The 24119-nt window shown below is 43.0% G+C and overlaps 1 protein-coding gene across 1 annotated transcript in view; it reads right to left on the reverse strand.

Moving 5' to 3' along the window:
* LOXL2 (lysyl oxidase like 2) overlaps positions 1-24119 on the reverse strand; it is a 377239-nt gene that overhangs the window by 14558 nt on the left and 338562 nt on the right. The window contains exons 11-12 of the mRNA XM_085633231.1: positions 21575-21690; positions 5059-5195 (exon numbers count right to left, since the gene is read on the reverse strand). Of these exons, the coding sequence (XP_085489357.1) occupies positions 5059-5195; positions 21575-21690 (253 nt within the window). The remainder of the gene's footprint in view (positions 1-5058; positions 5196-21574; positions 21691-24119) is intronic.

A 24119-nucleotide genomic window follows, 5' to 3' on the forward strand; every position in this document is an offset into this window, starting at 1 on the left:
CATCCAGAGAGAATGAGTAGCTTGCAATGGGCTACCATTAAGCCGAAGTGCACTAAATGCACAGTGAACTCTGCTGAAAGAGGCAAGAGTATATTATAGTACATTGTCTCTGAAGTGCTTCCCAAATTCCAGGTGGTGTTCTTTATGCAGAATGTGGAAAACTTTACTTACCTGTTACAATTCTTTTGCAGCGTGGAGTCCCCTAGATTAAAATGCTATGGACTTTACTGACATCTAATGTTAGGTTCGGAATATCAAATTTTTTGCTTTCTTCAAACCGTTCCAGTTAGAGCATGCAGAGAATAAATTGTGAGTACGTCCCAAACCGAAACCCACAATGTATCAGCACATAGATTCCATTCCGTGCCCAAAGTACCGTCAAACGGACAATACTTTGGGCACAACTTCATATGATACTGGCATGCAGAGAAGGCAATAATCCTTAGAAAATTCAGAAGACATTGGTGCGATTGGAATATTGATGCATATTTATATAGATAACTAATCTTGTTTGGTGATTTACATGAGCTGTTCCCAACTTGGATATATATTATTAACAAGACAACACAAGATTCTTGGCTTTCAAGATTTCACATTCGTAGATTGCTTTGCTGATCTTCGTGATCTGATTCACATCCCTGATGAAGTCCATCTATTGGACGAAACGTGTTGGCTGAGCTTTATGCTTCTGATTGAAAATGAAAATAAAGATTATATGAAGAAAAGAAATTTCAAGACTCCCGCACTCTAATTTTGTTTCAAATCGCATGAATTTGATATTGTTTATAATCTATAAATGTACTATATTTGATTATATGCTCCTTTTCATTATTTCTTTATTCTAAGAGAAGTTTTCTTCTCGTATAGCGTGACTTCTTTAGCAGTGAGGTTACGAAAAGTGGAGCATTACGATTTAAACACTCATAGGAACTAATATACTGGTGCAGCCATTTAGGCCGACACTGCGGTGTCTGTAAAAAACTAGATTCCATTTTAGGCTTCTTTTTTACACTATCAGGCTTGGAGCTATTTCAGAGTGCTCCAACTGGAAACTGCACATGAGACAACCAATAAAAAGGCACCAGCCAAATGACACAACAAAATATGCAGGATAACAACATTTTACTTAAAATTTTTAGTTGACAATCAATGGGGCAGGTCTCATGAGAATGACTTATTTAGGGGAAGTCATGTAAAATACTCTTTAAATTCTGCTTATTTTATAGTACTCAGGGGCATATTTAGAAGCCCCTATCGCCACAGGAACATCACTGTTTAAGACGTTTCCTGTGGCGATAGGGGATTCGCCTTATTTACAAGGCAGCGTTAAGCCACTTAACGTGGCTTAACAGTGCCTTGTAAATAAGCCCCCCTTTCACGCTATACTTAGCGGGAAAGGGGAGAGCAATGGGTGTTGCTGTGGACGTTCCATGTGTGCTGCGTTGTGCAGCACACATGAAAACAGAAAAAGGCCATAAACACATAAAAAATCATTTTTTTTAAATGCCGTTTTGCAACTTTCATGTGAGATGCATTAAGCCGCACACATAGAAGTTACAAAACGGAATTTAAAGATTGTTTATGTGCAGGAAGGGGGACCTTCCGCCACATAAACAATTTTCCCCTGCACGCAGACATCCTTCAACTATTGTGCAAGGGTGCCTGCATTGGCGCTAGGCTGGTGAGTGTAGCACCAGTGCAGGGGGAAACGCAGTGCTGCAGCATATTCTTGTAAATATGGTGCAGCCCTGCGTTTCTAAAGTGGTGAAGTGAGGCATTAAGCCAGAAAGGCTAACGCCTCACTCCACCACTTCCCCTGTAAATATGCCCCTCAATTCTTTGGTATGACTTTTATAAGGTCTGATGAGGGATCCCAATTATGTTTACAATTTGAAGATGCAAACAACGAATTTGCCATTGAAGGGACAGATTGTTCCGACACCTTAAAGAGACACCTTTTGACAGAGGCACCTCATGGTGCTTATGAGGAGGACTTTGATGGTCCTGAACTATTTGGCGATGAAGCGGAAGAGATGACCCATCTAACATCATAAATGTTGACACAGAGAAGCAGAGCAAGTCCCCAGGCCGTTAACAGGGTTCTGGCTCCTGAGATGATTCTCATGGGCATCCACAAACCTATACTGCCCAGGACGGACACTACACCAAGGGTCTTCTCCACACCTTCTAGTAAAGGCCAATGGACTAGCTATGAAAGAATGGGCTTCAAATGGAGCTTTGGCCCCATGATAAGGGATAACCTTTATAAGAGGACCAACCCCACTCTGATGATTGACCCCATAATGGTGATCGACTTTGATCTAGCCTCGAAGCAAGCATTAGAACACCAAGAATGTCAACCCTTAAAAGAGACATGGAAAAGTCTAAAAGGAGGAGTTCCCAGAGACGCTTTGGAGCCAACCTGTGCTTTGAGCTTAAAACTGGTTTGAAAATGCACACAAAAAATGTAACTGCATGTAGTGAAAAATACAGCACAGGGAGAAACTAAACTTAGGATAATCAATCACATAGACAATTTACAGAGAGGCTCAATCACCGGAGTGGCAATCACTACAGCTGCAACGTCAGACGGAAGCATAGAAACCTCGCCTTTGAAGAGGAGGCAATACTCCATTCTGAAAAAGAGCAAATCATGTTTTCCTTCATCGCACATGGCCTTCCCACCATGGCAGCCACAACTTAGGTTCACACATATTGATCAGATCAAGCAGGTTTAGATCCCTAAATGCAGATCATGGCCTAATAAAGGGTGAAGAGGAGTATACTTGGAGCCGGAACAGTTTAAATTCTCGAGAAGATGAGCAACTGGAAACATATCAATAAAAGGTACGTTTGTCTTATGAGAATGGCTTTCTACCAAGGAGTAACCAGGTAAGTGCGTGACGGAGGAAAACTATTACTTCCTAGTTGGAACTTTATCTCATACTGGGAAAAACAAATCATGTAAAAGATGGTTTTGAAGTGCATACATGAAACCTTTCAAGATACGATCCCTTCTTAACTGACACTGTCACACCTAGGGTGGAAGGCAAGTTTAAAGCTCCAACACACCAACCTATCTACGTAGGTGGACATGTACTTCTTGATTCTGTGGTTATGTACACCGTATGCAAAAGGGCATTTATGCCATGTACATGGATGGCTCACCCCAGATAAATACTGCTGAAAGTTAGGTGCAACGGGTATCAGAAAGGGGCACCTTCCTGCACAGAAACAATCCTAAGAGGTGTTTTCCTCTCCGTATCTGTGCTGCACAATGCAGCACACATAGAAAGGGAAAAAAACAAGGAGGCGTAATGTTTTGCCGCTTCCCCAGGTTTACATTCTCTCATAAATCTGGGGAAGTGTCAAAATCAATGGGTGCTGCATGGGAAAACCAACTGCGATGCTCATGGAATGCCCCCCGAGCGCAGAGTAAGGTAACACAGCGATTTGCACAGTCTTGCCTTTCTCCATATCCATGCAGTCATTCAAAGCCACACATAGTGGCTTTGCAGGACCTCATCGATATGATTTTGTGATTTGCGCTGCCAGTGGCACAAGGGTCTCGTAAATATGCCTCCAGGTTTTGTACTAAAAGGAGACCCTTCGGGGTACAAAAACAATCCTTTAAAACCTTTCTCACCTTGTACGTGTGCTGTACAGTGCACCACACATACAAAGTTGGAAAAATGTAATATTTTTCTCCTTGTTACGCATGCTTCGAGGAGGTACAGGATTTTGGAGCAAATCCCTGTATATGACTGTTAGGAGGTAAGGATTGAGGCCAAAAACGATGGTTGCATTGGTGTGCCATACAACACCCATGGAATGCCCCCTTGACGCAAAGTAGCAGAAAATATCACATAGCACAACTTTGCATTACTTTGGGAAATTTTCCAAAGCAAATCCTGGTTTGCGTTGGAAAGTAAACCCCACCACAACACTTTGTGTCAGATATGAGTCACTTTTGTGACACAAAGCAGTCGTAAATCTGGGCCTTAGACTTACAACCGTTATATCCCACACGATGATTGACTCCACAAAGGAAGTCTGCTAACAGGGTGAACTAGAATTGCAAGACCCCACTGCAATGTTTGACATTCACATTCAACCCAACAATTTATATTTCCATAAAATGGTCTTGTGAGTAAGATGAGGCCTTAGGTTTTGTAGCTACACTAGCTTGGAACCAAAGGAGTCAGGAAGACCAGCAGCAGCAGACCAATCTTTATGTGTATGGCGCTGCACTTCTTTTTCACCCATGTAGAACAAAGTACAGGAAATTTGGTTGCTGCACTCCATTGCATGAAAAATTAGTAAACCTGCCCTTGATGTCCCTATTACACCGCATGCATCTTGATAGCGTCCAAGCCATACTATATAAAAGCATAAACTAGACCAAGCACAAACATATGTTCTGCTACATCTTCGATGAAATACTGCAGAGGTTTTCCCAATTTAATTTGCTCCTCAACAAAGGTGTATATGTGAGTGAAAAAGCATTGAACTCATCTCATCTCTTCCATACATCATTTGCCAGTGAACGTTGTTTTTGTCCTAATTGGTCCATGATTGAGAGTTTGAAATTGAAGAGTGAGGGTTGACACATCTTAAACACAGAAGAGACCTATTGTTTTTGTGTAGTATGACTAGAGAGTATGTGAAAAGGTTAGAACATTCTGCAGCCTTTGGTCTTTATCTTAAAGAAGCAATCTCTCTGTTTAACACCAGTCACACCTACCTATTGGCATTGAAAATCATACCTATATAAATCGAAGTGAAGAACATGTCAAAGACTTTACTTTATGTAATAAATAAAGGCCATTTGAAGAGTTCAGAACATTCAAACAGCAGCATTTGTTCTATATCTGAAAGAAGTAACTACTTATTTCAACATTGGTCACGTCTATGCATTGGCAGTCAATATCATTGTCGATATACATCGTGATATACATGGAAGCGTAGAACATTAATTTCGATGACATTTCTTCATGCATAAAAAATCTAGAACATTTGAAGAGTTAAGAATGTGCAAAATACAGCTTTTGGCCATACCTGGAAGAAGTAATCTCCTGGTTTAACATCTGTGATGTCTATCCATTGGCAGTCAATATCATGTCGGTATACATCGAAGCAGCCCACTGTGATGCCCTGCTCCCCAAAGTTTGCACACTCATATTGCTTCTGGATATCTGCAGGAAAATAAAGAGTGTTTGCTTCAGAGTGTTGTAACATTTGAAGGGATTTACTGAATACACATTCATGGTCTCAACCCTTGCCAGTAGCCCCTATTTGCGTAAATGAACACATAGTATGCATTCCCGTCACAACTATTTATTGGGTGCCTGAGACATCAAATGTCAAAGAAAAAAATTGAAGAGAAGAATTTGGTAAAAGACACATTAGAGTCAAACCGGGCTCCCACGTTTCCTGAGAAATGGTCTAGATCTCTTTATTTCACTTCCTTTCCCTTTATCTTGCTGTAACCCACTGACAACGTTTACTACTTTAATTGTAACAATTTTTGGCGCATATTTACAAGGGCTTTATCCCCGCTTTTTTGGCTTAAAAGGCCCCAAAAGCGGAGATACAACTATCGCCCTATTTACAAGAGGGTGCTAACATGTATAATCGCATGTTAGCACCCTTTTTCCCAAAGCCTCCCTTTGCATCTCTAATGAGATGCAAAGTGGGCATCACTGGGCGTACCCCGGATGGACTACCTTGCAAATATCGCTGATGTTCACATCGCGATATTTACACGGCTAGCCCAGCATTTTAGCACACGTTAGTTTTTGGAGAAAACCGCTGTTTTCTCCAAAAACTAACATCTGCTAAAATGCAGATTTACCTATCCCTAACATTGGGGTGGATTATGCTGATACGACCCTGTGGGTCGTATCAGCAAGGTTATCGCCGTTTTGCAGGGAACATCGCTGGAAAACCAGCGATGTTCCCTGCAAAACGGCGATAACCTCGCTATCTCTGGAATTTTTATCGCCCAGGAGAAACGCGTTGTTAATTACGCGCTACCAGGGCGATAAATTCCAGAGATAGCCTGTGCTAATAAAATTATTGCTAAGCACGGCCAGCGATAATTATCGCTGGCCGGTGATAATATGCCCCTTTTTCTTTTCTTTTTCTTCTTCATACACCCCAGCAGTGTTTGAATGTGTGTTGGGGGTGGTGAGCCACATGTGTGTGGATCATATCATGCAGGGCCAGCATTAGGGCGATGGGACCTGAATTTGGAGTGGAGTGGGGTTCTGTGTTTGAAAATAATATAAAACTCAGGGGTTTAAAAGCACCTGATGCCGAATTCCTTTAGTGTCCAGCAGATTTCAAGCAACAATAAAAATGTTAATATAATTCATCATAAAGTAGCACAGAGGGTTAATATGCCAGCTGCAAAGAATGTGTACCACGCAGGTCACAGAACTGTATTTTATGTGGATAGCTCAGGGGGTTACTGCTTTGGTCACAGAGATCCTTTTGTTACTTGCAGTTCATGAGTTAGAATCGTAATTTAGCACAGTGACCTCTATGCACTGTCATCAAAAAGATGGATGCTAGCTGCATGGTATAGGTTAGAATGTTGTATTTTCTCCCCAGTCTTTCATTATCCTAATGTTGCAATAAAGGATCATTTAGGTAGAAATACAGCCCTATTAGTAAAGTCAACCCAACCACTGTAATATGTTTTCAAACATGAGTTTGTGCTTCTCCAGACCAAACACTTAAAACTTACTGCCTGCTAGTATGGATGACATGTGATTCCTACATCTACTAATTTTCATTGTGTTATGTAACATTTCCTATAGACTGATTTACACATGTATGAATCAATGTCACTCTGACACCCTACACTGGTATGAGTAGATCTATAAAGCAAATGAAATGCATGTGAGAAAAGGGCTATAGAGAGATGATGGGCACTGTTGGCGGCTAGTTGTGTGGGAATCTGTAGACAAGGTGGTCATTGGGGTGAGGAGGGTGTCAAAAAATATTGTCGCACCGGGTGACACCACTGCTAAAGCCGTTCCTGATAGCATCCACAGGCTCTTTCAAATACACAGTTCCACAGTTTACATGCCTTAGAGAATTAGGACATGGTTCCACGTTTGTCACAAAACAGGGACATTATCGCACCAAATAATAAATACCAGTTCCCCAAAGTGGAGTATTTCACGGGAGTGATAAGTACCTCTGATTCTGCGTTAACCTGGGGAAATGAGGAATTACATGCAGAAAGGGATGCTTATCACCCCAATTTCCACAAGTATCGAAGTTTTCTGCACCTTTTTCCCCTGATACATTTTGGAATATTTGAACTGCTAACATGTGTAGGAGAAAATTGTGAAGATGCAGGCCCAGATTTACTAAGATTTTGCATTGAGGTTTCATCACTTTTTTGGTGCAACCCCGACGCAAAATCTATTTTGGTATTGTACAAAGTCATGAAAAAAAATACACAGAAAAAACACAAGGCAGTATATAGCACCGAGTATGCATTACATGGGTGGAGCATTCATTCACCCATGTATTTTGAAGCAAACCCATAGTTACAAAGACTTCTAAACATGGGTTTGCACCAAAATGCTGTGCCTACTCGAGGTTGGCACATCGAGGAGAAATATCTTTATTTCTCTTTGTTACTTCCTCTTTGCATATGTGCTGCATCCTGCAGCACACATACAAAGATGAATGAGCCTTAAAGAATAGTGTTTGTGAAGGAAGGTACCCTTTCCTGCACAAAAAATATCCTAAGCTTAAGGCAGGCACACTTGCGCTATGACAAAGCGTGCCAGGGTTGGCTCTAGGCAGCCAGCACAAGAACAGAGCAGAACTGTGCCATATCTTTATAAATATTTTACACAGTTCTTCTTTCTCCCTTTCATGCAACACAAAGAATTCAATTCCGTTGTTGCGCTGTGTGAAATCTTAGTAGATAAGGCCACAATGTTTACCCAAAAAAATCAGATACCACTGTTAACTTATGCTTGTACAGGTATTAGAACTCTTTGCCTCACTTGGAATCAGGGAGGGCTCTTCATGTGCGATTTTGTGTTTCTATTGTGGAGGGAGTGACCTGGAATCAACAAAGATTGACAAGAGGCCTCCTGTAATTTGTTTTTCTTGTGCAAACTGGAATAATTTGACTAGCGATCCTCCCTTGGAAAAACATTCAAAGTACAGCATCAGAATTCGCCAATATCCGTTTCATGTAATTAGCATTAACAACTGAATTCCAGCACATTTTACCTCTTGGTTAGGGGGTGTGTGAGAAACTGGGTTCTTGTTGCAGTACCTCTAATTTTTTGCCTAGTTTTTGACGCAGCTTTGACTGAGGTGTACTGGGTCCCTGCTAACCAGGTTCTCAGTACCAGTGTTCCTACCCTAAAAACAGACCACATTTGGCACAACTTCAGCAACCCTTTTAAGTCCCTTATAATGGTACCCCTGGTACCTAGAGCATAGGGACTGAAGAGCGTCCACTAGGGCTGCAGCATAACTTGACACTGCAAACGGCCATTGCAGGCTGCGTGTCTTGGTGCAGAGAAAACCGAAGAGTCAACATGGCACAATCCCTATGTGCTGTGCCGACAGACACTGCATGAGCTTTAGATAAGTCACCCCTTCTACAGGCCATACAGCCCTAAGGCACGGTGCACTATATCCCATGTGTGGACATATCTGCATGAGCAGATATCACTCTATAATATCTAAGTCAATTATTGGATATTGTAAATGCACAGGGAATCCATAAAGAGTACATGGGCTGGATACTTGTTATAACAAGTATCCTAACTCCATGATGGCTTCACTGTACCATAAGAGGTTTGGTACTAAACACCTTGTCTTAATATATCCTCACCGATGCCAGTGTTAGATTTATTAATAAATGCTCACAGGAGACCCTTTAGACGGTCCCCCGAAAACCTATCAAGAAATGGTGTGGTCTCAGACTAGTCTTAGCCAGCCTGCCACCACCAGACATGTTTCTATGCTCATGGGATGAGAGCCAGTTCTCTCAGAGGCCAGAAACAAAGCCTGCTCTGGGTGGAGGTGCTTCACACATCCCCCAGGTCTGGATGGCCTTCCAAGGCGGGAAGCTTCAAAGGCGATGCTGCCTTTGAAATGTGTCGCAGACATCTCCAGATAGTTGAGGATGCCAACCTCCCTTTCCTGTTCTACATTTGGCAGGAGGTCAGGCAGCAAAATGTGTTAAATTAGGAAGAGTGTCCCCATTTAGCCAGCATCACCCCTAAGAAGGCGCAGGCAATGTGAAGCCCACTTTTCATTTCCCTCCATCTTGGCTTGAGAGGGAATCAGCCAATTAGGTTCAGGGTAGTGCCCCTGCCCACAGGAAGTGGTCACCATTTAGAGGGTGCAGAAACCCTAAAGGTATGTATCCCACTGGCTACTGCCGGTCACCTTATGTAACACCCCTAAACGTAGTATTTAGGTGGCAGCTCTGGACCTTGAACTGGAGATTCAATGGACACAGAGAAGTAAAGGGCAAAGAAGAGCTGCTGAAGTGAGGACTGAAGACCTGCTGCAGAAAATTGGCGCCAAACTTTGCCTCCTGTGGACTCAACAATCAAAGTGTGCTGTCCTGACTTGTAACTGTGAGGCCTCCAAGAACCACGGCGCTCCTCCAGTCTTCTACAAAATGCCAAAGAACTGTCTTGAAGTGGAGGTACCACTGCCCTGCAGCAGCAGGCACCGAACAGCAGAATCCGGTTTCACCGACTTGCTGCTCCCTGGTGACTTGGACACAGCACCCAAACCAAAAGCAGTACACCAGCCCCAGAGGGTCAGATCTGTCTCCCCTCTGAGTCTGGAGACACCAGGATGTACCAGAGCTGTGCTGAAAAATATACCCGGGATACCATACCCTCTTCAGCATTCACCAAGTCGAAGAGTTCAATCTGGGCTCCAACTGCCCAGAAAGCAGACATCGAAACCTCTGAGACCCACTTCATCAGTGGCCCAGCTTTCCGGGTATTGCCTCTCCAATCTGTCTGCTCCTGACCACGAGGACATCTTGATGCGCGCCACCCGGCTAACCTATCTGCTCTGCGCCCAGCCCGTCCGGCCTGGGTATCAGCTGATTAGCTGTACTGTCATGGTCCCAGGACCCTTGCAACCTGTTCCCTCAAGTGGGACCCCTTAGACTTACCTTTAAGTCCCTTTGTGCAGTGTGTTTTCAAGTGGCCCTCTCTCTCGTAGTGAACCAGCTACCAGACCTTAGCACCCTGCTCTCGGCTGATTCGGGAAGCTCCCGAGCATCAACTGGTGGAGAATTGGGTCTGGTCTAGCTTCTTACCTAAATACCAAAGGTGACCCTTGAGATCCACCTGTGTGATTTTATATGCATTTTTCTCTTTTCTCCCATTGATTTCAATGGTGCGTAATTGTGATTTATTAAGCGAACTTGAATAATTAATATCTTAAAAAGTACTTATTGTAAAACAAAGGTCTTGGTCTGAAAAATTACATAACAATCGGGGTTATATTTGTAAATTGGTCTCTGGTTTATTCTCATTTATTGCCTCTGTGAGTAGAACAAATGCTTAGAACTACCCTCTGATAAGCCTAACTGCTTGGCCACACTACCACAAATAGAGCGTTAGAATGATCTACTTTTGCCTCTGTATACCAATCTGGGTCTCACTGCACTCTCTGCACAGTGCACTTCATTTTAGAGCCCTATGTAGAGAATCAGTGTCCTTCAGGGCTCGTTTTACATCAACTCAATGTAACCATAGCCTCAAGTGACACAGTTTGTAGGCGTTTGAAGGAAGTAGGTAAGTAACATTAGGTTTGAAGCTTAATAAATGCTACAGAATTAAATCCTGTGTATTGCCCTGCTAGTTTGCGATTCGGAATGGGAAATTCAAGCAGTTTGTTTAAAAGAAATTTAAAAAGCAGGTTGATCAACATTGGCATAACATGGATGGGTAACTGAAATGTGTGTTACAGAAACTTCAAAACAAGACAACACCATGTGACATATATGTGGCTAGGACTTGTAGTCAACAGGTACAACTGAAATGGTGCACAAAAGGCATCCCTGGTTATGCATTTAAGTGTTCAGGCTTGAAATACCCACTTGAGAGATAAAAGTGCCCTTTGATTTTTGAAACTGTGTTTGAGAGAGTGAGAAATTAACAACATAAACACAGCTAATCCAATAGTGGATGGTGTCAGGGAATGCTCTTTCGCAGAAGCTCAGTAAATCCGAGTTGAGCATTAACACCTCTCGGGCAAACCTAGCTGGAATAAGGCCAACAATATGACAGTCGAAGCTGTAGGTGCCACTGAAAAGGCCCTTAGGATTATATCATCTTCTCTGCCCTATTTATTCAGACATTCCCCTGAAATGTTTATGTTCTCCTTACGCTGTAATACACCATTAAAGTCTGGGTCTGTTTGCAATATTATCTCTGCGGTGTGATAGGTGCATCTACTAGTTCACTGTGAACTCTTCTCTGTATGATGCACTCTATGGGCTTGTTGCTTCTTTGAAATGTGTCACCCTGATTTGCTATGTGCAGATGCCGATACTCTATAGTTACACCCCCAACTAATGTATTTTCTAATTCATAGTTGGGTACAGATGCTTACAGCCAGGTATGGTGAGTTGTCTGTCGGGATTTCACCAGGTATTTTTACATACACACAGACAAAAATGCACACACACTCTCTCCATTTCGGTTTTGAAAGAAAGTCCTCAGAAATGGTTATTTTACAAAATATTGTTATGTTATGTTATGTTATGATTATTTCTAGAGCGCAGGGAATCACCCTGGGCATCTCGGCGCTGTACCTGGTAGAAGCTAAGGGAAAGGAAATGGAGAAAAAAAAAAAAAAAAGCAGTGAGCGGGAAGAGTTAGAGAGATCCAATCGCGGAGAATCAGAATAGGAAGGTTTTCAGTTTTTTCCCAAACATGATGAGAGAAGAGCAGGAGCGAATGGATGTAGGGAGCATGTTCCAGTAGCAGGGGGCGAGATATGAGAAGGATCTCCCCCCCGAACGAGCATGGCATATTCGTGGGATCTTCAAGAGCCCTAGGGCAGTGGTTCCCAAACTCTTGACTCCTGAGGACCCCCACTGAATCACTACTGGAGTCCGGGGACCCCCAAGCAATTTTTACAATTTAAATTTCAAAAAATTAAAACAATAATTCGCAAAAAATACACAAACAAGTACACACCAAACAAATACTTGCATTACTAAAGCTTTTATTATTTTATCTTGGAAAATATGCAAAAATTAAAACATTTACACGCATTGATTGCATAATGTGCCATGAAGAAGCCATTTTAAAATCAATGCAATAATTTGGAGTGGACTACACTTGCAGCCCCACTTTTCATGAAACCAACCCTGACGGCGGGAATAAACCATAATGTCACTGCTACTAGCACACAAGCTGATCACTCGTCACACACGAGAAGAATTATAGAAAGGCTGCTGCTAAATCATAGCTGCCAAGGTTTCAGATTGCGGTGTGTGATATTGTCATAAATACAGTGTAATTATAAGTGACATTTCAGTGACTATGAGTGACACTTGCTCACAAGCAAAATAAAGCAATGAAGATGAGGGAAACATAAATACCAGAAAATACACCAATTTGAGCAACAAGACAGGCTAAGTTAACTGCTTCAAAGCATAATAAACATCATTTATCAGACCACATTAATTCCCAACTTTTTTCTGTCGCGTTTTACTTTTCCAGACAGAATAGCGTTTTAACCAAATGCATATTCCATTTTCGTGCTAGCAGCTAGTCATTTCACTTGTAACACTAAAACACTGAGCTGCCCTGCGCCTGCAGATTTACTGTTTTTGAAATATTCAGATCATGATAATATCACTCTTAACATTCTACAAAAGGAGTGCGCGCATATGCCAACATTAAAGTAAACAGATGAGAGCAGCAGCACAATAGCACAGACACTGACTGAGGAGCAAGCAGACAAGTCATGAAGCGCAAATAGGTACAAGTTACCAGGCACACGCAAATGCTCACCAAACCCAGACTGAGTGATCAGAAGCTAGAAACAGAACCCTCTCAAACAGATCTAATGAGAGAGGGCAGAATCCGCCAGCAGCTTGACCTGCAGGAACGTCTGAGAGGCCTTTTTTCCAAATCTGTCCTGAATAAAACCTTATTTGCTACTATCCTCAATCTGAGACGAAATTTAAATCAAGCAAGAAAAATGGGGCACGATAAATAGCATCTGTTTTGAGTTTTTGGAGACTAACATGCAGACGGAGGTACGTTGGTACTATAAATAGCACACTTTTCCCCTGTACGTTTTCGGCAGGTTTGACCGTCCTAAATTTTAAGAAGGGTGCAATATTTAACATACCTGGTAATTACATACGCAGTGAATACCACCCAATCACTGCGCAAACAGGGCTTACCCAGAGGTGGGACAATTCCAACCAAATTGTAATGTATTTAGTAAGTACCAGAGGCGCAACTAGAGCCAAATTTCGTGGGGGGCAGGGGGCTAAGAAAACATTTCGGGGGGGGGGGGGTGAATGTTAAGCAAAAGGCAGAGTGGAGCTGCAGGGTCTATTAGAAGGGGTGAAACAACAGTAAGGCCTCATTAACGTGCAAATAGGCTTTTAAAGACCTGTGAAGTGCTCGGGTGCGGTCGCATCCCGGGCTGACACACACACGACATACGCAGAGTGGAGCTGATTTGGGGGGTGGCTGAATCTAGTTTAAGCAAAAGGCATAGTGGAGCTGCAGGGGCCGGGTTTAGTGCTGGTGGCGCCCTGTGCGACAATGTTTGTTGACGCCCCCCCAATGACCACCTCCACCACGGATTCTCTCACTAGCACCCTTTAACAGTGACCAAGTCTCCATAACCACATTCTCTCAGATGCATTGAATTAATACCAGTGTAGGCCCGGGTGTCCGAGCACTTTGCATCACACACACATTACACAGAGACAATCAATCGTACGTGTGTAAATCAGTGTATAGGAAATATTACGTCATAAGCCAAAGGACTGAAAGTGTAGGCGTCACATGTCATCCATACTGGCAGGCAGTATAGTTTAAGAGTGCTTGGTGTGGAGAAGCCCAAACTCAGAGTCGAAAAAGAAACAGCATAGTTGGGAGTTTTCTTTAATAATAAGAATCCATTTCTAGCCAAATTAACCCTTTTTGCAACATTAATCAATGCTCTAATATTGTATACTTTGCAGTGTGTATGCAGTGCAGGATGAAAGTTAATAGCTCACTATTCTATATTAGGAATTTAAGTTATAAATTGCAAGTAACAAAAGGATGTCTCTTTTGAAAGCATTAATATTTGATCTGTTTATCATACCCACTCTGTAATCTACTTGGCACACTTTCTTTGCAGCAGGCATATTAACCCTCTGCACTAACTACACAGAAGTCAAAACCTCAACGATACAAAATGCTGATCTCTCTCCAGGAAGATAATTAATCACTCGAGTTATCTTGACAGTTATGTGAGGCCTGGAAATTGCCGGCGGAAAGAAACGCTGCAGCAGGTGCTTCTAATCTAAGCATAATAAACTTTCAAACACGGACCCAGGAAGCCAGCGGCTGTTGCGGTGGCACCGGTCGCCCCGCCCTAAAGCCGGCCCTGGAGCTGCGGGGCTCTTAGAAGGGGTGAAACAACAGTAAGGCCTCATTAACGTTCAAATGGGCTTTTAAATAGCTGTGAAGTGCTCGGGTGAAGTCTCATCCCGGGCTGAGGGCCGACACACACAACGTGAGTCCAATGGGTGTTGCGCGACTGGTACACCCGGCCTTAATACACACGGCGTCCCCTGGTTTTGCCAACAGCGGTAAATGTAACATTTTTGAAAATTAATTATTAAGAAATAAACACTCACTCACGTGCTCTAGTGGTGGTCCGAGGTGCCGGAATGCAGGTATTTAGCGAGCCGAAAGCAGAGACAGGGCATTGGGCGGCAAAATGTTCCGGGGCTGGCTGCAGACGCGAGGGAAGACGCACTGCCGTGGGAGCGTGCGCGGCTATAAAATAATAAGCCAATCACCCTTCAGCTTCCCCGGCCTAAGCTGAAATGGTGATTGGCCCGATTTTTTTTGGTCCCGCGCCCCTGCGCTGTCATTCACAGTGCTTGTATGCTTAAATGCTTAATATTTAAAAATAGTTGACTCGAAGGAACTCGAGCCCGCGGACCCCCTGGGAATGTGTCACGGACCCCTGGGGGTCCGCGGACCACAGTTTGGGAAACGCTGCCCTAGGGTATTTGACCTAAGGTGCCGAATAGAAATTTGTTTCGTAAGTTTGCGTGATAGATATTGAGGTCCTTTTCCATTTAAGGCCTTGAAAGTAAGACAGCAGGTCTTAAAGAATGCTCGTTTCTCTATTGGGAGCCAATGAAGGTCAGACAATGTTTTCTCCCTTAGTACTCCTACAAATCTGCATGCCTCTCCCTTTCCACTGCCACTTAGGCCCCTTTCATGCACCCTGCTTGTCATTTAATGTATTTTAAGATTATATCATATGCCAACCATATTGTTGGAAAATCTTAAGCCCCCCCACCCCAATCATGCTGACTAAGCTACGCCCCTGCAAGTTTGATCACAGCTCCAGAAGATGGGGATAGGAAATCTATCCTTTTACTTTTATACAGTGCTACGAGTCGAAGTGGCAATGTGCAAAAAGCTAGTGATTTGCAAAACTGATAAATAAAAAATAAATAAATGCCATTCTGTCCAGTAAGTATCTAACAGTAACATAAAATAATGATGAAAGAATTTTAAAAGAAGTTAATGTTTAAAGTAAGGAAATATATCCCCACCCACACAATGCAAGAATGAGTGGAAACGATTGGGGTTTCCACCTCTAGTTAAAAAACAAAGGGGCAGATTTACAACAAAGTAACGCAGCACGGTGCAGCAAGTCATTTTGCTGCGCCGTGCTGCGTTAGTTTGGAAAGCACAGAGATGCGACATATTTACAAGAATATGTTGCATCTCTGTGCTTCCCCTGCTCTGGTGCACAAACTGCAGCCATGCGCCGGCGCAGACACCCTTGCACCATGGCGCAAGGATGCCTGCTTCGTGGGAGATTGTTTTTGTGCAGGAAGGGACACCTTCACAAGAGGCTTTTTCCTCTTTCAATGCGTGCTACAGAATGCAGCACGCATTGAAAGAGGAAAAAACCAGGAGGAATTAAATCATTTCTCCTCGTTGCGCCTCGCTACGCCACCTCTAGGGTGGCGTAGCATTTACACGCATCTCCAGATTTACGATTTCTCGTAAATCTGGAGATGTGCCTTGTTCCATGGGTGTTGCGTGGGAACACCCACAGCAACGCCCATGGTACGCCCCTTCAACGCACAATGCTGCATGTGAAGGGGCCATATTTAAGAGGAGTTGAAAAGTCACGCAGGGTGGCTTTTCTTCTCCTTGTAAATATGGAGGAGCCCCCTGCGCCACCAGTACGTCACGAAAAGTGACGTAGTGGTGGCACAGGGGGCTTGTAAATCTGCCCCCTAATTTTCTGTTAACATAATGCTCTGTTAAAAATGCAGAAATTCTGCATTAATAGAAATTATATTGCGATGATCTATTCTCTCTGGTGTGGCATTGCCTTTTAAACGTCTCTCATTTCCTGAAATAATTTCTCTGTATCTTTATCAGTGGTCAGCCCCAATTAGCCAATTTGTAACCACAGTAGAAGCACGAAATCATGTGTGTGTGCATGTACGAATGAGGGTATTTGGCCATAATACACATAAATAAATATATGTGCTCGTGAAAGTGAGAGTTATGGGTGTGCTACTTGTTCTAGGAGAAGAGAAACCCTGCACCAGAACTATGTGCATATGGTATGCCTGAGCCTGTTGAAACTAGACAGGCAACAGCTGATGCCAGGAGAATGCGGAGCAGCGTTCCAGCACTCAGACAAGATGGCTGCAGGGAAGACAACTGGGCTAGGGAGCAGGTGTACAGAGGTGTCCGTCTTCTGTGCTGGTTGTAACTTGATTGCAAACTCAATTTCTTTTGGCAAGTGATGAAAAATATTGCTTTTCAGAGCTGCCAACATCCCCAGAACATAGTTATAGCTGTTAATCACAAGGGTCAAAATCGAATCTACATGCATGGACCTCAGGTCTTCAATCGCCAGGCCACTGCAATGATGTTATTCTCTGACCGCGGCGTTTTCCTTCATAATTATGGCTTTGCTGCATTTGCCACATAATTCATAATCTGCTGCATAATCAGCAGATTTTAGAACATGTCTTTTTTTTTGCTCAAACGGATGAGAAGTTACTAAACACATGGCAACATCTGTTTCAACGCAGTTGAAGGCCCTTCTCAAATGCTGCCTATTAATCTTTCAGTTGCTAATTGCTGCATTTGGTTGTTAAACAACTACTAATGAGGTAAAATCTATGCTCAGACAAAGTTATCATGACTAAAAATGACAAAATAATGAAGTAATATTATCACAAAATGTGCTGCATAATGCAGCATAGTTTGCCTTTTACTGCCCCGTAATTGAGTCAACCCTGACGGATAATTTGGCCTTCCGACGCTACATAATTCCAGTGGCCCTGCCTATTGCCCAGGCCCTCCATTTGTTAGGAGTCATCTTTTAACATACCAATAATGCCCGTCTTTAATAGCCCACTTTATTTTTACAGCCACAATAGTTGTTGTGAGCCAAGTAGTAAGTGTTTCATAAAACTATCTGTCTTTTCTGTGGCATGGCGTGGGCAGGAGTGATTGATCGATTGATCACCCAGGCTCTGTTCACACGTTAGGCAGAATTCTATAGAGAGATCCCAGTGGCCAGCTACCACTTTCAGCTGGTATCTCTGCGTGGACTTCCACCTATAATAAGCTAGATAATTCAGAATGGGGAATAACTCTGCGGACTCTGAACTACCATGTGGAATTCCAAATAGTATTACCTAGCCTGAGAGTTTTAACTTTTCCATTTATCATTGGCCCCGAGCAGGTGGTAAATAGGAGCAGGACTTCCCTGTGGGGTTAAGGGGGGTTGGGCTCAGGGTGGATGACTGAAAGAGTATGGCAGGGAAAGGGAAGAATCGTTTGCCAAATAAAATGCTTGGCCGGGTCAGGGAACCAGTGCTTAATTTCAGCCGGTGCTTTCCGGTGCTCAGCACCGGCACTTAATTGGTTTCCGGTGCTCTGCACCGGCACCTAATTGTCAGCACCACACTTATAACAGTCCACCACATGGTGGCGCTGCTCATCTAATGTAGAGATGAGCAGAAGAACAGTAGTTTAGGACTACAATATACATTAAAATTGCTAATACCTGGTTCCCCAGCCATTCCTTTAGCTTTGAGGACCTGGAATAATCTGAACTGTCGCATTTACATGGGCAAGAGATGTTTAGTAGTTGCTTTGGCAGCGATGACAAGGGCGATGGGTGGTGCAAACTGCAGTGGCCTCCTGGTCAGATCCCTGGCACTTGATATTTTACAAATTAAGCACTGCAGGGAACATAACTTGGCTGTTGTTGCAGTCAAAGCCTCATGTGAGTTTACTGCCTGATAAAATCATGACAACTGGGTAGGGAAACCCCGGGCCATTTATGATCAAACAGAGTGACATCCCACCCAGGGATATCGCTCCAGCCGGATCCCTGGTCAAAAACAATCACTTTGAATTATTGCTTTTTTGTCACGGTTGAATACTACAAAGTGACATTGTTAACTAACTGACAAGGCAAGGCAATAATCAAAGGTAGTGAAAATGTGTCAGAACAGATTTAGTGTGTGCTCAAATGTACTTGCAATGCCAGCTTCTTATGTCTTTTTTTAACCAGGAAATTATTTTCAACCAATCGAAAAACACGCTCTCAGTACACACCCACCGTTGTGGGGAAGCGGCATGTCCCCGTTCCCACCCTGGAATGAATGATTGCATTCATATAGTGCATGTTACAATTATGTCTCTTGCAATCGTAATGTGGAACTCACTTAGTGTTCCATTTGTATTTTTGTGGTTGTGTCACAAAAACAAAAAGGTTTTGAGACTGTCGGTCAACAGTGTACACTACTCCTTTAAAAATAATAGCAAAGCATGGAATGCTAGTGATGTCAGCTAATGGGAACTGGTTGGAGACCACACACCCTACACAGAACCAGGTGGCGATGCCTATAAATCAAAGTGGGCGTGGCCTGGACTTGAACCTGTGACCCCCTACGTGTCAGAGAGGGGTTATCTCCACCTACTGAAAGGAGCAATTGTGATCCTGAAGAAATACCTTTCAGTCCATGAGCTGTACACACCAGCCACACAGGTAGTTCACAATGACCTATATAGTGAGTTATGCGATACAAAAAATGTGCCTTTTCGGAAAGATGTAAAACATTCTCCAAATTAAAGCAGAACCTTTACAATTTGTTCAGAAAATGTGTTGTGTCGTTGTTGTAACTTGTCAGACACGTATCTCCTTTTGTAGGTCTGCCACTACTGAAATGAAAGGAGATAGGAATCATTCGGATAAGGCGTGGAGAACTGAGCAACCTATTTTGTGTAGTACATTTGAGAAGAAATGCAGGTTACCAGATTTTGGCGGGCATATATTTTTTGGTGGCTGGTTGCCAAACTGCTGGGAGGTCAGAGAGACAGCGTCAACCATTCCAGTCGCAGCTTGCCGTCCAAATCGAGTTTTACAGCCGCAGAACTTTTCGGTTTCACTGACACAGTGTGAGCATTTTCGATGAAAGTGTACAATGACGTGCTTCATTTTTTAAAAACAGGAAGTGGCATATTTACTAACACTTCGCGCAAGGCAGGCCGGCAAGCAAAGTTGCTGCACTGGGTTGCATGAACGGGAGAGGGCTGAACAGCACCAGATCTACTAACATATGGCGCCGTTCCCCTCTCTCCTGTGCACTTGAGGCTACGTAGCACCAACACAGGCCTCCTTGCCCCATGGTGCCTGCAGTATGGACAGTGTTGTTTTTTGCAGGAAGATATGCCTTCCACCTCAAAAACAATCCTTAGAGGCATATTCCTCTTTCAACGCGTGCTGCATGTAATGTCCACCTAATGCAAAGTATCGCGCTGCAAACTGACTTTGCGTGGCTTAGTAAGTGGCAAAAATGATTTTGTACCGGGCTCTGCCCCAAAGGTGACTCAACCCAGATGAAAATCATAGTAAATCTGAGCTAACAAGCCTATAGCTCCAAATCCCCGGCACACTGGGAGTTTTCTCTCAGGGGGCCAGGGACATTGCTCATTTTAACCTTCTGGGACCCCCATGCAGATGAAAGGCGCATTACTGGCTCCGACCCTCTGCTCCATGACGATGGTGGCCCTTGGTCCACTATGAAGGAGCGTCCAAAGGTGGAGTCTGCAGAATCTCCGCCATTGGAACAGACATGGGTCCTGGACCTCTAAATGAGGTGGTGGAAATACAAGAGTGTGCGTGTGACATCCTTGAATTTGTGTCGTGATGCCACTGTCCTCCACAGGACCATCATTCCGAATTATTTTGAGATTTTGTATGCGACTCATCACTTACACTGATGATGACATCAACCTACATCACTAGAAAGACTACAAGTAACGTGATAAGGAAATAGTTGCACGAAATGCTTGAAAAGCATGTATGGAGTATTCCAACAGGAAAAAAGTACTGGTCACAGGCATTTGTGCAGTACCCTGCTTGTGGCTCTAGATAATGTTTGTTACACATTCCCCTTTTAAATCATAAGTTGATTCCATTTGTTTGTGGGGATAAAAGACCATACCATAGGAGACCGTGACCATGAGTTTGGTGAAACAGGAATTTCATTTACGCCGTTTTGTGGCCTTATTATTTTTACCATCTCCGATACTGTCACATGTCAACTGTTTCTTAGAATTTTGTGACCACAGTAGCAATTAATTTCCTATCTCACAAAACTGGATTGCCGTACTACAGCATGCGGCACTAATGTCTGACATCAACACATTGTTACAAGATTGAGTATGTTTGCGGAGCAGCATTTATATTTGATTTGACAGAGATTTGGGGCATCTTCAGCCACAAAAGGAATGGTTCTGGAAGGTCATTAAAGTTGCAATTGTTCATTGCTACTTATCGATTCGAATATGTTAAACACTTTCTTACTGGGAAGTAGATTTTCCACCCAACCTCAAGTGGGCCAATGGACAGCCATCACACTAATGACACGGATAAGATCACTCTGTTAACCTAGGGGTGAAACCGATGAGAAAAAACCATGCTAAAAAACGTATAGTTAATTCACAATACTTTCTCTGATTGATGGAAGGCCGCCAATAAACAGGGCCAATTTATATTTGAGTAACTTAAAACAATTATGTAGTTTCCTTTAAATCACACCTTGAAAGGTTGCAACTTGAGCCCAAGTGATAACTTTATTGCTAGTCCCTTTATCTTTAGACCACCCCCTCTTCCAGAATATTATGACGAGGCACGGTCCCAAAGGCGTAGAAGCGGATGTAGTCAGACACCGATCTTTGCTCTATTTCTCTACAAATGAAGGAGGCACTTGACATACAAAATCATGCAGTGCACCTACCCGATTCGCATTCACTGTCTTCCAGGCAGAAACTGGCTTTGTGTCCTTCAGCAACCTTAGTCCCATTAAGGCTCAGCAGATCGTAGTGCGTAAACACCTCCATACTGTGGTAATGCCTGCAAAGAGAGAAGCCACAAAGGCAATGAGCAGCTGCTAACTCTCCACCGAGGTCTCCTGTGGAACCACACACAATCTGTTTCCAGGCCATGAATCCTCTGTTGTGCTATTTTCCAATTGCTAAATGGGTATGTGCTTCAGGTCTAGACAATAAACCTTCTATGCTACACGCCAGCTTGAGCCGTGGTCTAATAAAGACTGGACTTTGGATCAGTCAGTCAGAAAAACTTTATTCGGTTTTTGTTGTAAAACCATAAAAGTTACATAGACATAAAAACAATTTGAGTGAAAGTACATGGTTTAAAATGATAGCCATTTCCATAATTAGAATCAAATAAATAAATAAACAAGCCTGAGGAAACAAACTTTACACATCAATACAAATCCTGGATTTAACAGAAGCTTTTAAAAACCTTACTATAAAAAATATTCAGTCATCTTTCAGTAATTGCAGGAACACAAGTGCCGGGCGAACTTGTCTAAAATTCATTCTTTTTAAAATAGGAACCAGAAAGTGCTTGTGCTAGTTTGGTACCTTCCAGATCTCCTCTTGCACAAATGGCAGCCATCTTTGGTGGGAAGTTTGCTCACACTTACCAATGAAAGAATGAAGTGCAGGCCATCGGCGATTATTGAAGACGCAGCCCGATAAATGTATTTGTGGTTACCCATTACACATAATTTCTTTGGTATTTCCTCATGTTGTCTGAAGAATGGGTACAGTACTCTGTTTCACCTCACGTCACTTCTAACATATATTTAGTGTCTGTTATTATGTCTGAAAGCAGTTGTTTTCGCATGTTATGCCGTTCGCCTCATGCAACCTGTAACTGGAAACTTGCTCTTATGTGAAGCACTCTCTTGTACATATACAACTTCTCACAAATAAATACATCTGCTAGAGATTGCTCTATGAAAATGATGTCATTGGTAGATCTGAATCCATGTCCTCTATTTTCCCAAAAAATTCAAGCACCTGTTTTTTAATACCACCGACCACCTTAGTTGAATGTATCCCTTCTCTATCTGATCACCCAAACACCATTTCATCCCGGTGAGTTTATGCGTTTTGTTCTATGGTACACTATAATTTAAATCGTATCTTGGCACACGTGTGTTTATTTAGGCAACACTCAAACAGGTACCCGGCCGGGGCTGGGTGCTCAAAGAAGCATCCCTCACTTTTCTGATCAAACTGAAAATTGCTGCCCAGTGGCAAATGGACGGAGAGCCATCAACTGATTTGTCATAGACTAACAAATGTGCACAAATCAATAAGTGTTCATAACTCTCAAGCTGGCTAGAGGTCATACAGTTAATAGGGTATCTGACCTGGTGGCAAATCACCAAATGTAGCCACCACTTTTATGATTTGTTCTCCACTTGCAGGTCACCAGTACCACATTAAGAGCAAACACATAATGCAGTAAATTATGTCGTTACATACCTCAGTTGTGGAAAAAGAAATGAGTCGTTTCAGCCTTTGGGACATACAGCAAAATGTAGGCACCAATTGAAAGATAGACAAAGCTGCTTTCAGTTCGCAGGTCCTGTGATTCGCAAACTCACATCTTTGGTGACCACATAAGGGTTTTTAACAACGTACCCAGCCTTTTTATAAGTCAGAATATTAGTTCCAACTCATACAAGAGCTCTTTCGCCTCTTTCCAAATTGCAAATAGTAGGGGACAGGAAAAGGGTGTTACCCTCCTATTTGTAGCAAAAGCATATAGCACTGGTTTGGAACTACGATTACAGGGGTAAACTATTGATCATTTACCGCCCCCAGGGTTGGGGCGGTAACTCATTTGGGGAAGCTGTCCACATGGAACAGCTTCCTGTGTGGCAATCATATCTGGCAGCTTCAGGGGAAGCAGGAAATTGCCTAGAGCCCTACTGCCTGCTCCCCTAATGTCTTCTCATATGGGAAACATTTTTGTAATGCAGCATCTGTCCCTTACATCAAAACAGGCTGCTTTAGAAAGCATTGTTTCCCATTTGGAAATGTAAATGGTGACTGGAGTTCTTGCTGTCAGGGCTGGACTGGCCGTAGCGGGCACCTAGTCATCACTGAATGTGGTGAGCCTGGCGGTGTTGAGTATGATGTTAAAAATCAGGGGCATATTTACAAGCCTCTATCATCAGAGTAACGCCACTTTTTGCAAAGTACCTGTGACGATAGGGGTTTTGCCTTATTTACAAGGTAGCTTTAAGCACCGCCTTGTAAATAAGGCCCCCTTTCATGCTATACTTAGTATGAAAGGGGTGGGCAATGCGTGTTGTGTGTTCCGCCACAACACCCATAGATTTTGACACTGGCCCCTATTTAGAAGGGTGGCGTGCATAGGAGGCAGTGCCAAAATTAAGAGCAAGGAAAACCTGGTCTTAACATGGCGACAAGAGGAGAAATGCTTTATTTCTCCTCGTT

This window comes from Triturus cristatus, chromosome 11 (genome assembly GCF_964204655.1).
Source record: "Triturus cristatus chromosome 11, aTriCri1.1, whole genome shotgun sequence".
Taxonomy (NCBI): domain Eukaryota; kingdom Metazoa; phylum Chordata; class Amphibia; order Caudata; family Salamandridae; genus Triturus; species Triturus cristatus.